The sequence below is a fragment of the Oryctolagus cuniculus genome, chromosome 9, assembly GCF_964237555.1.
Source record: "Oryctolagus cuniculus chromosome 9, mOryCun1.1, whole genome shotgun sequence".
Taxonomy (NCBI): domain Eukaryota; kingdom Metazoa; phylum Chordata; class Mammalia; order Lagomorpha; family Leporidae; genus Oryctolagus; species Oryctolagus cuniculus.
In genome coordinates, this window is record NC_091440.1 from 61,953,212 (window position 1) to 61,968,986 (window position 15,775).

General features: G+C 43.8%; 1 protein-coding gene across 1 annotated transcript; it reads left to right on the forward strand.

Annotated features, from left to right (window-relative positions):
* Positions 1-285: 285 nt before the first annotated feature.
* On the forward strand, positions 286-10,012 carry FAM216B (family with sequence similarity 216 member B). Its single transcript, XM_008260011.4, has 4 exons — positions 286-411; positions 2,723-2,835; positions 5,963-6,083; positions 9,706-10,012. Exons 2-4 carry the CDS (start codon positions 2,737-2,739, stop codon positions 9,843-9,845), a joined length of 360 nt encoding a protein of 119 aa, XP_008258233.2. The 5' UTR covers positions 286-411; positions 2,723-2,736; the 3' UTR covers positions 9,846-10,012.
* Positions 10,013-15,775: the final 5,763 nt, after the last annotated feature.

The window sequence follows — 15,775 nt, forward strand, 5'->3', positions numbered from 1 at the left end:
GCATTTGCATAATGATAATGGGGTTGCTGACTCTCAATCTGGAAAAGACTCATGGAATGGCCTATTGCACTGGTAGAATCCCTGCCTTTTAATATTCAGCATCTGTTTCCACGTCCTTTCCTCCCTCGCATCTGCACGTAATGTAGCTATGGTAGAGTTAGAAGTCTACACTTGATTAGAAACAAAACTTGGAAGGAAAAATAAACTATGTGGTTAAGCATCACCAGGAAGCAGGGAGAGGCACATGGCCAAACTCCTGGAGCTCTTTGTCTCATCACATGATGTTGCTTGGATACCAGCTTATCAACAGACTGGCTTTCCCCTGCCCTACCCCGCGAATAAAGGGCATTGCTAGACAACTACGCTGGATATGAACGTCAGCTCTCAGAAAGGAGGGAGCTGTCATACAGGGTAAGTTCCTTTCAAACAAATCTGTCTTTTGTTTTAGATTTATTTTGTTTAATTTTTCTCCTTGAATTCCCCAGGCATTTTAATCAAATTTTATCAGAGACCAGTTGAGAAGGTAAGACGTATTTCTTCAGCAACAGACCAAGAAAAGCACAAATGAATTGTTGCCACAAGAAAAAGATCTGTCATTTCCTTATGCTATTTGAGAACCAAAGAAATCTTTCCCGATTTGAAGAATATTTATTCTCTGCTCTGCAGATCTGGGAAATGGAAGGAGGGAAATTGAGATGATCTGAGTACTGGATAGAACCTGGGCTTCAATCACAGAGAATATTAAAAAGAGTCTTTCTTGGTTGGTATGGTTTCTGGAGTGCATGCTAAATGCTAAAGGAAAGAAGTATTAAATAAAATATTTATGCTTGACTTAAAGTTGACAGCATAAGAACACAGGGAAGCTGATTGGTGTTTATTTAATAAATTTCTCTTCTGGAAGATTTGAGCCTCAGATCTGTGATTCCACCAATCACCCTCCACATGCGTTAAATATTCCTTAAAGTATGTGTGTGTGTGTGTGTGTGTGCATTCACTAGGGCAGGGAGTAGAAAGGAGAAAGTGGCATCAGATGAGGATATTCTATATTTATGCTCTCACTTAATCAAAGACTCCAAAGAGGTAGGTGCTGTAACCAGCATTGCAAAGATGGAATGATGGAGCCCAAGCGAATGGGAAACAAAGCCCCTCAAGTCTATCTGGATCTAATGGCCATACAATCTCTATTAGAATTTCTTTTTTTCTGTTATCATATGATACAGGTATTGATAATAGTCTGCTTTGTTTAGAGGATCGGTTACTGTATCTGATTTGCTGTCTTCTTCCTCCCTACCCTTGGGTAGTTTGCACTACTGATAAGGGCAAAGGAGTAGGCAGACAGAAAAATGCTTAACGTTTCCACTCTGTGCCTTGGCAACCGGATTCCTATACATCTACTCTGCCTGAATTGTTAAATGTTTTATTCTGATATACATCTCAGACTCTGAACCCTAAATCATAAGGAAAGGAAACTTAGTCATAGCAGGTGTGACTGTTTCCTTCCGTATCTTTGTCAGGCAAGTGGGAAAGAAATATGACTAAGCCTAATAGTTTATTTTATAGTACAATGCTATAAAATTGCAGAATTAGATGTGCAAGAAATGGAGAATGATGCAAAGGTATACCATGCTGCAACTAAAAATCATAATTTTTAGGAATATTTAATGATCTGGGAGAGAGTACAACACATATGTTGTGATCTCCCTTTTCTTTTTTTTTTTTTTTTTGAAGATTTTGTTTAATGAATACAATTTTCATAGGTACAACTTTAGGAATATAGCATTCTTCCTCCCCATACCCATCCTCCCACCCCAATTCCCATCCCACCTCCTACTTTCTCTCCCATCCCATTCTTAAGACTCATTTTTAATTAACTTTACATACAGAAGACCAACTCTATACTAAGTAAAGATTTCAACAGTTTGCACACACACACACACACACACACAACATAAAAATACTGCTTGATAACAAGTTTGCAGTTAATTCTCAGAGTACAACTCATTAAAGACAGAGGTCCTACATGGGGAGTAAGTGCACAGTGACTTCTGTTGTTAATTTAATAATTAACACTTTTATTTATGACATCAGTGATCACCTGAGGCTCTTGGCATGAACTGCTAAGGCTATGGAAGCCTTTTTTGAGTGTCTTGCTTTTCTAAAATCAAACACAATGTATAACTAATAATAAATATAATAAATACATAAAAGGAAATCACACAAATGCCAACAATTGCACACAATTTTGTACAACAGTGAGATGTGGGCCATCTTATTTTCTAAATCAATTTTTATATTTTTCCAAATTATCCAAAATTATGTAGACTTGTTTTAGAATCAGATAGGCTAAAATATTATTGAATATCATCAAAAAATAACTGTTGTAGTCCTCGTATGGTTCTGCAGCTCACTTGTTCCAATCAGAGTGTAGCAAAAAGTCAAGGGCTCTCAATGGCTCCTTCATTCCTTGAATAATTCATAATTATCTCCTCCAAATAACGAGCGAAAATCGAAAAATTTGCAGAACTAAGTAAGCTGATAAGGTCCAATTACTTGGAAACTTGAGAAAATGTTCTTATCCCTTGGAACAAGTAACATTTATGTATACATTTATTATGTATACATTATGTATTATGTATACATTAGTTAATTATTGACTTAGGTACATCCCCAAAAGTCGTTGGACATAATGAAACATTCTGTTATGCGTTCTTGTTCCTTGGAGGTGCAAGACAAAGCATGGGAGAAAACTGGAAAAAACAACAAAAGCATCCAAAGGGCCCACGGATTCCTTGCATTCGGGTCCCTTGCTCTGCCTCTGACACTTCATTGCTGAAGGTACCGAGTTTTCTTCACAGGTGGAAGAACATCATCTGGCTCCCCCCAAAGGCTGAATAACTTTTTCTAGTTTCTTGGCTTAGCAGCATTAGGGAGAACATTTGACCTAATGTAAGCACGCAGGTGCATGTTGAAGGTGTGAGTGAGGGGACGAACCAGTGCTTGCCTGGTCTACTCCTAGATCCACGTCATGTCAGGAGCCCTGTCAGGCTGTAGCTTCTCCGTGACTGAGTGACTAACAGGACAGGAAACTCAATGACAACACTTAATTATGGCTTCCTGTTGGAGAGCTGTTTTCTCCTCTGTGTCAAATTTAGTTAAAGCCCTTCTCACAAATTTTCTTTGTCAAAATTTCAATTCTCTTCCATCCCTTCAAGGAAAGATAGGCAACAGGGTAAGAATATTAAGAATATTATTGGTTACTTCTCAATTAAGAAGTTTAGAGTTTTACCAAAGAAAAAAGTAGGACTTTTTTGCAAAATAAAACCAGAACTCTCAAGATATTCTTATAAAATGGAAATTCCCATTGTACTTTGGAGCTTTGCACTTGAAATTGGCTTGCAATTTTCATATTATCTTGTTCTCAATCATTTGAAAAGTCTTAATTAGTTATTCATAAGTAGAATCCATTTTCCTCTTCAACTATATTATCATTTAAAATATTTAATTTGGAATCTATAAAGCTGAAATGAGTGTCTCAAATTGTGAGGTACTTGGCTTTGCTCCTCTCTGGATTTATTTTTAATGTTAAACTTAAGGACTCCAGATCTCAAAAGAATATGACATAGATTTTTAGCCCCATACAAAATTTCTAACATTCAAATCACCATACCCTACTTCTATATGCAATTATCTTATGTTTAATTTTAATACATGGTGATCAACAAGTTTGGAAAATTCTGTCATTGTTTTAAATATCTGGGCATAGGGTTAACTTATTTTATCTTGATTTTTCTAAAATCTTGGTTCCACTATCAGTTTCCCTAACTATAAAATGAATGTAATAAGTTGCCAATCTCATAAGACTTCCATAACTCAAGAAATGATATGGGGCCAGTGACTGGGATAGAAGTAGAGGATGGCCCAAGTCCTTGGGACCCTGCATCCGCGTGGGAGACCAGGAAGAAGCACCTGGCTCCTGGCTTCGGATTGGCGCAGGTCCGCCTGTAGCGGCCATTTGGTCACCCTACCACTGGTCTGTCTTCTCTCACTCTCCATAGCAAGGCCAAAGTGACCTTTTCAAAATGCAGATCAGGCCTGTTCAAAGCATGGCCTCTGTGGTTAGCTGACTCTTTGTTGCAAAGGAATGGGGAGCTGTCCTTGGCATTGTGGGTTGCTAAGCGGCATCCCTGGGCCCTACCCCTTCCCACCAACTGAAATGAGCATAGATTTTTCCAGATATTGCCAAATGTCTTTCAAGGGTCAAAGCCACTCCTATGGAGAACCCTTTCCTTTAATTGTTCCTCATATAAAAGTCGATCTCTAAATGCTTAACATAAAAGTTTCTATCATCTTTGCTTGCCTAACTCTACAGTCCTCTCAAAATCAGACTGTATGCTGCCTTTCAACTGAAAAGATAGGCTAGGTCCCTACGGATGCAGATATTTTGTGTTCAATGGGAGAATTTATATCACTTTCTCCCTTCTGGCTAGAACTTGCCCTTTTCTCCTAGCCCAGTGGTTCTCACCTTTTAGTGTATATGTGTCAGAATCATCTGGAAGTCCTGTCAAAGCAGAATGTGAGCTCTGCCTCCCACCACCACCCTACCACCCCCAAACCCCAACCATAGTTATCTCTGATTCTGCACATCTGGAGTGGGACTGATACTTGGCTCTCTAACAGGTTCCCAGGAACGGCCCTTGAGACCCCATTGTTCTAGCCCCTTCAGGGAACGCCTCTTCCCCACCTAAACCCTCTGAGGTGGTGGTCTTCTCACACAGGCACCTTCCCTGACTTCCATAGGCAGAGGTTTTTCTTTCTGTGGTCATAGCACTGTCTCACTAACGATACTGACCCTTTCCCACATACCCATCTGCTCATCTGTCTTCCTGGCTTCCTGAGACATCTCCACCAAGTTTTACCCAGTGGGGCCAGGCATGCTTCACACCCGGTGTGTGTTCTCACAACCTACTTCCTTCAAAAAGGGTTAATCTGTAGATCTCCCTCAGCCCAAAACATTGGCTACTTACTTAGAATCTTTTAGTTAATCGTTTTCATCAGACAGACCAGTGGTAGACTGGAAAGGAAAACAAGAGAGAAAAGTACCTAATTGTCATTTGACCATTGTTATAAATTAAGAACTGTCGGCTATGATTTGATATCCAAATTTGAATATTGACAGTCCCCCCAAAGGTCCATGTGTGCTAAATGTTTGATCCCCAAAGTCTCAGGTTAATCTGCTAAGAAGGTAGAAAGGTGGGGTGAGTGATTGTGGAGTAGGTTAAGCCTCCACCTGCCATGCAGGCATCCCATATGGGGGCCGGTTTGTGACCCAGTGACTCCTCTTCTGATCCAGCTCTCTGCTATGGCCTGGGAAAGCAGTAAAAGATGGCCCAAGTCCTTGGGCCCCTTTACCCATGAGGGAGATCTGAAGAAGCTCCTGGCTCCTGGCTTCAGATCAGCCCAGCTCCAGTTGTTGCAGCCATCTTGAGAGTGAACCAGCAGATGGAAGACCTCTCTCTGTGTCTCTCTGTCTGTAACTCTGCCTCTCAAATAATTTTTTTTTAAAAGAAGAAAGTAGTAATGGAATCCAATTATGTATTTAGAGGTAGTTTTTTTTGTTGCTTTTTTTTTTTTTTTTTAGAAAACAAAATGACAGAGGGAGAGAATGAATGAGAGAGAGAGAGAGAGAGAGAGATCTTCCAATCACTGGTTCAGTCCTCAAAAGGCCACAACAGCCAGGTCTGGGCTAGGCCAACGCTGAATCCAATAACTCCACCCAGGTCTCTCACATGTCCTTGCACTCCAATATGGGATGCTAGCCACGTAGTGGCCGCTTAATCAGCTGCACTATGTCATCAGCAGCCCCTTGCCCCCACCCCCTCCCCCTGCCATACACACACACATCACACTTGTGATGCAGTAGAACTCCACAGACTCATCAAAATCGCCTGCTCTGCTCTGACAGGACCTAACCCGAGGGCAACAGCGCTACTTTTACAGCATCATGAGGATTTACGACTCCAGGCCCCAGTGGGAGGCCCTGAAGATGCGCTACATTCACAGCCTGCAGCACCAGCAGCTGCTTGGTGAGTTTATCTGCTTGACCTGAACCGCACGGCTCAGCATGGAATCCGTGTGCTGCAGCTGAAGTCAAGTTTGCAGATAAATAATTCACATGGACCGGCTTTCTGCCCGCATGTTGTTTTATCAACATGGTTCTCTCGCCAAATTTGAAAGTGGCGATCCCTGATAATAGGGTGCAAGCCTTTATGGGTAAATTAATAAGATCAAAAGAAACTGGAATATGGATTGTTCTGTTAGCCACTCTTCGAGATTTACAGGAACTTGATCAATGGCTCTGGGCTTGGCCAGATAGCTTAGGATCCAACCACAGCTCAATCCCTTGCTATTTGTGCAAACTCAGAAACTTGCTTTACTCACAGCGACAATATATTTATTGAGCATTTATCATGCTCCAGGCATCGTGCTAAGGACTTTCTATGTAATATTTCATTTTCGTTCCGCTCTGTGATTGTGGAAAGCAGAGGCTCAAACAGGTTATATAACTTTGTCAGCATCTAGCAGACAGTAAAGGTCGGTGAGGCCTTCATTCAGAGCCGTCACTTCCAAAGGTCGCGCGTTTTCACCCTCCTGCTCCACTCTCTCTCCTCTCCCTCCACACTCTCTGGATTTTATGAAGCACACATGAAATGAATATGAAAGTGTTGTGGGCATAGGTATCTTGATTTTTGTTCCTAGTTCTTTCCCCCCAAAGAAATACTTAATCAAAGCAGAGACATAAACACAGTTTTTAAGTGGGAGCAAGATTTATTTAAAAGAGAATGAATATGCCATCACACATTGTCAGGCTTACCTAATTCGGGGTTCTGGCCTTTTATACCCCCAGAGAAGAGAGACAGAAAAAGAGACAGAGGCCATCCTCAACAGAGACAGGTGCTTTATTGAAGCCAAGAGGGGCGACAGTGAGTCCTTGTGAAGAGACCAAGCACAGGGCGCCTGTAGGGCTGGGCTTTTACCTGGCTGAAGAAGGAATCTGCCACTGGTGGGAGGTAGGGGGCTTGCAGCTGGTGGGAGGTAGAGAGTAGGGGGCTTTTAGAAGCTGCTGGGAACTTTCCTCTTATCTGTAAGGAGTCTGGGGGCTATTGAGGAGAATCTCAACAAAGAGAGGAAATGGGGGGGGGGGCATCTTGTGAGCTTTATTGCCCTTTACCCAGAGTGTGGGCCATCCCACGCAGAGTGGGCCAGAGACTTACCTATGAAGAGAGATATGGAGAAGGGGCCAGAGAAGAACCATAACATAGTGCAGAAGGGCAAAGGAGGAGCCACTCTCCTGTTATCAGCCTCCTGTATGGGATAGGGAGCCATGCCTCAACTGCACATATAAGTGGAGCTGAGTTGAGTACGTGGGAGCATTTCTGGGAGTTTCACAGTGCCTCCGTGTAGAGCATAATCTTTCCTGGTCCCAGGTGAGACACAGGTGCATCATGGGAAAGTGGGCATACCATATTGACAGGAAAGGGGTGGAGTTATCATGTAGCACTACACAAAAATTATGGGAAAAAAAATTTTTCCAGCTTCATTTATTCCTCCCTAACTCCCTGCCTGCTTCTCCAATACCAAAATCTTTCACATATTATCAACACCAACCTACTGAAAGGTGTAATTGTCGAGTATCTTTTCTGACAGGAAACATTCCCAGTGGTCAGCTCCCCTCTATTGTACTCTGTTGAATTCAGCAGAGTACGTCTTACAAAAATTAATTCATTGGGCTGACGTGTACAGTGGGTTAAGCTGCTGACTGTGATGCCAACATCCCATATGGGTGCTGGTTTTTATCCTGGTTGCTTCATTTCCAACCCAACCCCCTACTAGTGTGCCTGGGAAAGCAGTAGAAGATGATTCAAGTCCTTGTGCCCTTGCCACTCATGTGGGAGACTTGAATGAAGTCCGTGGGCTTCACAGACATTTGGGGAATAAACCAGTGGATGGAAGATCTCTTTCTCCCTCCCTCCCTCTCCCTTTCCCTCTCCTTCTCCCTCTCCTTCTCTCTCTCTCTCTCTCTCTCCAACTCTACCTTTCAAACAAATAAATCTTTAAAAACGTTCATTCATTGGCATGAGCACATGAATTTTGTTCCTCTCTTTACATAAAAGGAAGACACGGATTTTGCAAATGATTTACTAAAAACACCACCAACAATAGTTATTTTTTACTGAGGGCCTTCTACATAGCAGGCACTAGTGAACTCAACATGTATTGTCTTTTTAAAAAAATATTTTATTTACTTATTTGAGAGATAGAGTTAGACAGTGAGAGGGAAAGACAGAGAAAAAGGTCTTCCTTCCGTTGGTTCACCTCCCAAATGGCCACAACAGCCGGAGCTGCACCAATCTGAAGCCAGGAGCCAGATGCTTCCTCCCGGTCTCCCATGTAGGTGCAGGGGCCCAAGGAGTTGGGCCATCTTCTACTGCTTTCCTAGGCTATAACAGAGAGCTGGATCGTAAGAGGGGCAGCCTGGACTAGAACTGGCACCCACGTGTGATGCTGGTGCCACAGGCAGAGGATTAACCTACTGCACCACGGAGCCGACCCCGTATTGTTCTAGTCCCAGTTGGGGTGCCGGATTCTGTCCCAGTTGCCCCTCTTCCAGGCCAACTCTCTACTGTGGCCCGGGAGTGCAGTGGAGGATGGCCCAAGTGCTTGGGCCCTGCACCCGCATGGGAGACCAGGAGAAGCACCTGGCTCCTGGCTTCGGATCAGCGCGGTGCGCTGGCCGCAGTGTACCGGCCATAGCGGCTACTTGGGGGGTGAACTAACGGTAAAGGAAGACCTTTCTCTCTGTCTCTCTCACTGTCCATTCTTCCTGTCAAAAAAAAAAACAAAAAAACAAAAACAAACAAAAAAAAAAAACAAAAAACAAAACAAAAAAAACAACAAAAAACAAACAAACAAAAAAAACCTCAACCATTATGTGGCAGTCTGCTTTATAATCTACATTTTACAGAAAAGAACATTTGAAACATGGATAAATCAAGTAACTTGGCCAGGCTCCCACCCCTTGTGAGATGAGGCATGGGGCTTCAGCCTCATCACCATCATGTTGGAAGTGCTGTAGAGGCATCAGGTAGTAGCTCTGTGTCCACAGCAAAACTGCACAGAGGCCACTGAATCCCAAAGCAGAGGTACTGAATTCAGTGTTTGGTGTGCAGAAAATCTGCTTGCTACTTTGTTTAAATGCATAGTCCCAGGCATAACCTTCAAGTGTGTGATTCAAAAGTTCTTTGCAATAAAACTCGAAATCTACATTTTTCAAAGGCACATGGCCTCTGCCAGATGATTCTGTAATAGGTGAACTGCATACCACACTTTGAGATCAAATATGTCTGTTTCTGGTTGGAAGAAAGCTTTGATATCAAAGATAAGTAACACGCGAAGATTCCTCACAGCTTAAGTCCCTTCCTGATGATTTAATGTGTTATTTGATGAGTAAGTATTTATTAACTTACTGAATAAGAAAGGCAAAAAAAAAGGCGAATATACTTCCTGCCTTCAAAGATCATACCATCTGGGTATGCTACCCACAAGAGTAAGAAATCTTATTTGCTTTGTGTGATTATTTGCATTTCTTTTGCTTACTTGCTTCATACAATGGTTGACTTTGAACTTGCTCTTGTTTCCTTCCCCCAGGCTATATTACTCAAAAAGAAGCCTTGTCTTGTGCTGCTGTACTTAGAGATTCTACCAGGAGAGCCGCAGCCAAGGTAGCTTCTCCAAGAACCATTCCCCGGACATCTTCAGCCCTGAGAAGAAAATGTCCATCAGCCTGACCTGTGGCTCCACCCAGGGTCCAAAGTGCAGGATACTGAGCGCTCAGAAACAGAGGCCATGCAGAGTTTCTGAAATGGGCAAATTGCCCAGATATTCCTGGCGTTAGTAGGTGTTTAGTGCATATTTGTTGAATAAGAATGAATAAAAGAATAACTTCTAATATAAACTCCAGATCTATAATTAATGTCTCGCTCATTCACATAAATTTTCTTGGCAAGAAGAGTTGAGAGGTTTAAAAGCAATGGGCCTGAAAGTTAGCAACATTTATTGTATATAATCTGCAATGTGACTTCCAAAGCTTAAAAAAATTAGCTTCTATTGAGTTTGAACCTCCCAGATAAACCCCAAGAACAGTGAAAGGAGACAAATGATCAGAGAGTACCACAGCCTCTGTCACTTGGCACTCCCTGCAAGCCACACACTACATAAAATGAAAATACACAAACCATGGGTACTGGCTAGAGTCCCGGCTGCTCCACTTCCAATCCAGCTCCCTTCTAATGCACCTGGGAAAGCAACAGAAGATGGCCCAAGTGCATAGGCTCTTGCCACCCATGTTGGAGACCTGGATGGTGATCCAGGCTTCAGGCTTCGGTTTGGCCCTATCCCAGCTGTTACGGCCATGTGGGGAGTGAACCAGCAGATGAAAGATCTCTCTCTCTCTCTCTCTCTCTCTCTCCCCCTCCCTTTCAAATTGTCTCATCTTGCATTACTGGCTTCCTCATTTTCCCATCAAGCAATAACATTCAACTTGGCTCAAAAGCTTCTGACTCTCACTTGACTCAATCACTGTGTGCCATCTTGAAACGTGTACTTATCAGCCTGCCACAGCTGGGCTGATTCTGTACAGCTATAATCAGGCTTGAGACGATAGGGGAATTTGTCCACACACCTTCCTCTGGCAGTCAAACAAATGCTGTCAGCAGAACATAAAATAATCCCAAGAACTGATCTCAAGTCCAACCTTCCTGTGGTCGCCAAAGTTTCAGGCAAAGCGCACAAGGCTATAAATGAGCAATGTAGGATTACAGTAGTTATATCTAATGGTTATGTTCATCACCAGTGATTTTTTGAGTTTCTGTTAAAAGTTAGTCATCAGTGCTCAAAATTTAAAAAATGTATCTTGGGCTGGCATTGTGGTGCCGTAGATTAAGCTGCCACCTACGCTACTGACATCCCCTATCAGAGCACTGGTTCAAGTCCCGGCTGCTCTTCTTGCAATCCAGCAGCCACACGCACCTTGGATGGCAGTGGGAGATGACCCAAGTACTTGAGGCCTGGCCATCCACGTGGAAGACCAGGATGGAGTTCCAGGCTCTTGGCTTTGTCCTGTCCCAGCTCCATTTGTCCTGTCCCAGTGGCCATTTGGGGAATGAAGCAGTGGATGGAAGATCTCTGTCCTTGTCTCTGTCTCTGTCTCTCTCTTTCTCTCCCTCTGTATCTCTCTATAACTCTGCCTTTCAAATAAACAAAGTAAACCATTGTGGAAAAAAAATGAAAATTCATCTTCTGGGGGTAGGCATTTGGTACCCCAATTAAGACAACAGTTGGTGGTGCTGGCGCTGTGGCACAGCGGGTTAACACCCTGGCCTGAAGTGCCGACATCCCATATGGGCACTGGTTCTAGTCCTAGCTGCTCCTCTTCTGATCCAGTTCTCTGCTGTGGCCTGGGAAAGCAGCACAAGATGGCCCAAGTCCTTGGGCCCCTGCACCCACGTGTGAGACCTGGAAGAAGCTCCTGGCTCCTGGCTTTGGATCGGCACAGCTCCGGCCGTTGCAGCCATCTGGGGAGTGAACCAGCAGATGAAATACCTCTCTCTCTCTCTCTACCTCTCTCTGTAACTCTTTCAAATAAATAAAATAAATATTAAAAAAAGATAACAGTTGGGGTGCTACATCCCATGTTGGAATGCCTCTGTTCAAGTCCTGAATCTTTTCCTGCTTCCTGCTAATGTGCACCCTGGAAGGCAGCAGGAGACAGTTCAAGTATGTGGGTCCCTGCCATGTACATGGCCGACCCAGAACAAGTTCCCAGTTCCCAGCTTCAGCGTGGCCCAGCTGCAGCCATTGTGGGGATTTGGGAAATAAGTCAATGGATGGCAGCTCTCTCTTTCTGTTTTCCTGGGTGTGTCTCTTTCTCAAATAAACAAAATAAATATATTTTAATGCCTCTTCCTCATCTTATTTCTTTTAAATGTTTCACCCTGTTCAAATTGTCTAAAGACTGCTATGCCCATAAAAGGACTATCAACTTACTTCATAAGGGTGTATAACACTAATCTGAAAGGAAGAAGCAACAATATTATTGGGAAGAAAAAACTCACCATCAATGATTATTATCTTCTTTCTGTAACAGTTAACATATGAGATATAGGCTGGTGCCACGGCTCAATAGGCTAATCCTCCGCCTTGTGGTGCCAGCACACCGGGTTCTGGTCCTGGTCAGGGCGCCAGATTCTGTCCCGGTTGCCCCTCTTCCAGGCCAGCTCTCTGCTGTGGCCCGGGAGTGCAGTGGGGGATGGCCCAAGTGCTTGGGCCCTGCACCCGCATGGGAGACCAGGAGAAGCACCTGGCTCCCGGCTTTGGATCAGCGCAGTGCGCTGGCCGCAGTGGCCATTGGAGGGTGAACCAACAGTAAAGGAAGACCTTTCTCTCTGTCCCCCTCTCTCTCTCACTGTCCATTCTTCCTGTCAAAAAAAAAAAAAAATTAAAAAAAAAACATATGAGATATAAAAATTGTTGTAAAATTCTTAAGACCTCTATTACTGGTTCTGAGATCTTCTTGGACTTTTCTCTCTTCGGGAAAAGCTAAGGGGCAAGGCCCACTAGTCTGCCACTGACCTTGTTGAGGTCATTCACTCAATCATAAAGAAACTCCTTGATCTGTAAAAAACTCATGTACTCTGAGTGATTTTATACTTCTAAGTTAGCAACTGTGAGGTAGGCTTAGAAGAAGAAAAACACCCAGATGGCACCGGGTTGTGTTACAAGGTCGCCTCTCAAGGGACAGAAGTTTAGGGGAGACCCACCCACATTGATCTGTACTAATCTGCTCATTATTTCCATGAGAGGTCTTCTGTCTCTCTGAACCACTTACAAGCACTTTTATCTTACATTGCTTTTTTGATGGGCACTGATATTTGCTGTGTAAGCCTTAGCTAGTGATGCAGAATTTCAAGGAGGCCACTTGTGATTCTCAGCTACATCCCTGCATTAAAAATCTGAGAGGCACCTTGTTTCCCAATAGAGGCTTTTAAGAGCTGACTGGCAAATGAATGTCACAGGCCCAGAAGAAGGACAGATAGAGCTAAGTTGGTGTAGAAAGTCTCACTTGCTGTCTCTCCCTTATGAGCAGATAATGTCTCTTCCCTTAGAGCCCTGAACTTGAAGTTCATGAAAAATGGGATTTATTATGGTGCTGCAAGGAAGATGTTCACCATCGCGGAGCGGCGTTCCATTGTATGGATATACAACAATTCGCTTCTCCATTCTGGTTTATGAACATTTGGATTATTTTTGGCTTTCGACCATTAGGAATAAAGCTTCTAGAAGCACTTGAATGTGAGCCTTTGTGCGGACATATGTTTTCACTTTTCTTGTGTAGACACACATGGTGTGTTTATAGCATAGCCATAGTTTTTTCCAAAGTGGCTGCACTATTTTGCCTTCTCACTAGCAAGGTGTAAGTGTCCTGGTTGCTTCACCTTCTTGCAATATCAGACATTAATTTTTTATTTTCTAACAACGGTGGCTGCTGGCCAGAAGAAAACATGGGTCTGTGGGAAATATCTCTCTGCTGTTATTTACAGTCACCTTCTTGCCCGGAGTGGCGGCAAATTTCAGGAGAGAGGGGAATGATCGGCACAGGGGTGATGATAATGATAACCATGGGGATTTAATAGGAGAAATTTCAAAGTTTAGCAGTCAGTGCGGATAAGGCAGCTTTCCAGCTTGTTTTCAGGGAGGAAGGCACTGGAGGAGGTGAGACAGGAAAAAGAAGCAACCTGTGCAGGAAGGGAGGACTGTAATAGTTCAGTGAACCCTCGTTAGCTTCTCCCTTTTCTCCTTTATATCATTCTTCAGGTTCCTCAATCAGCATCCGCCACCCCCGTCAGTCTTCATACACCATGTGAATTTTCCTTTGCTGTAGATACGTTCTTCCAAAATGTAGTGACTTAAAGCACTGACATTTACAATCTCACAGTTTCTGTGCCGAGCAATCTGGCCATGGCTGGGGCTGCTGGCTCCAGGTCCCTCACAAGCTGGACTCACGATGTCAGCGATCTCATCTGAAGATTCAATCGGGGCGGGAACCCAGTTAAGCTCCCTCACGTGGTTGGGGCAGAATTTAATTTCTCTGGGCCTGGTGGACCCAGAGCCTCCATTCCTTCCTGGCCGCTGGCTGGGGGCGGCCCTCAGTGCCCTGCCACATTGGCTTCTTGACTGGGCAGCCCACAAAAGGCAACTTGCTCCACCAAAGCTTCAGCATTAGCAAACAAAAGGGAGAGAGGGTGGAAAGCGGAAGCCATGGTCTTTTATAACCTTTCACCTTTGCTAAGCTCTGTTCATTAGACATAAGTCAGGAGGTCTGAGCCAGCCACAAAGGCAGGGCATTCCACCGGGGGAGCAATGCTAGAAGGCAGGACTCATTTGGCGCTGTTTGAGCCAGGGCACGGGAGAAGGGTGGGCATGCCTAGGGTGCAGATGGAAAGGCAACATCATTCTTGCACTACCCTGACGGTGACTGCCACCACGTGCCTCATCCCTTTACCCTAGTCCTGGACATGCACTTCTGATGACGTCTGATGGCCGAGTCAGGGCTGCCTTGGAGACACCCAGCCTGAGTCTGTCTTCCCAGGTGCTGCGCTGCACACTTCTCCCTGCCAGGACTGTCTCTGGAAACTTGCCTGTTCTGTGTCTCGATTCCTCAACTTGCTGTGGAGGGAGATGATATCAAGTAAGCCTGAGACATAAAGGTTGAGTGAAATAAGCCAGACCCAGAAAGGCAAATACTGCATGTTCTCCCTTGTATGTGGGAGCTAAAATTCAAAAAATGAACAAAAGGAAAAGAAAAAAAAATGTCTGTGTGTATCCATATTGCTGCAAGTATAGCTTTGTAAAACTTTGTTTTATATCTTTATCAAGCCAGTGATTAAAAATGTTATACTGCGGCCAGTGCTGTGGCATAATTGGTCAAGTCTCCGCCTGTAGCACCGACATCCCATATGGGTGCTGGTTCGTGTCCCAGCTGCTCCTTTTCTGATCCAGTTCTCTTCTATGGCCTAGGAAAGCAGTAGAAGATGGCCCAAGTCCTTGTGCCCCTGCACCTACATGGAAGACCTGGAAGAAGCTCCTGGCTCCTGGTTTCGGATCAGCACAGCTCTAGTCATTGTGGCCATTTAGGGGGTGAACCAGTTCATGGAAGACCTTTCTCTCTGTCTCTCTCTCTCTCTGTAACCCTTCCTCTTAAATAAATAAATAAATAAATAAAATCTTTAAAAAAATAATGTTATATTACTATAGTTTTAATGATCTGTGATTATTTTAAAATTTACTGTATATGGATGAAATGGTCATTTTTTCATTCAATTATTGTTTATAGCCCTAATCTATATTCCCAATAACTAGGGTTATTTTTTGTGGGGAGCAACTCGGACTAGACTGTTACTGGAATTAAGACTTATTCTATGCATCTGCTCTCCCACAATATGGCGCTGAGAAGGGAGTAACAACTTCTACGCAGCTGCCTCTTGCCAACTTGAGTGATGACCTGCAGGAGCTGATCCTGCTCCTGATTGGAGGAGAGCAGCGTACTCGGCGTGTGGGTAGCAGAGTTGGGATTGGTGGAAGAGGACTATAAAGGAGGAGAGAGACAACATGCACCAGGAACATCTAAGGGGAACATCTAAGAGGAACACCTGTGCAGCCC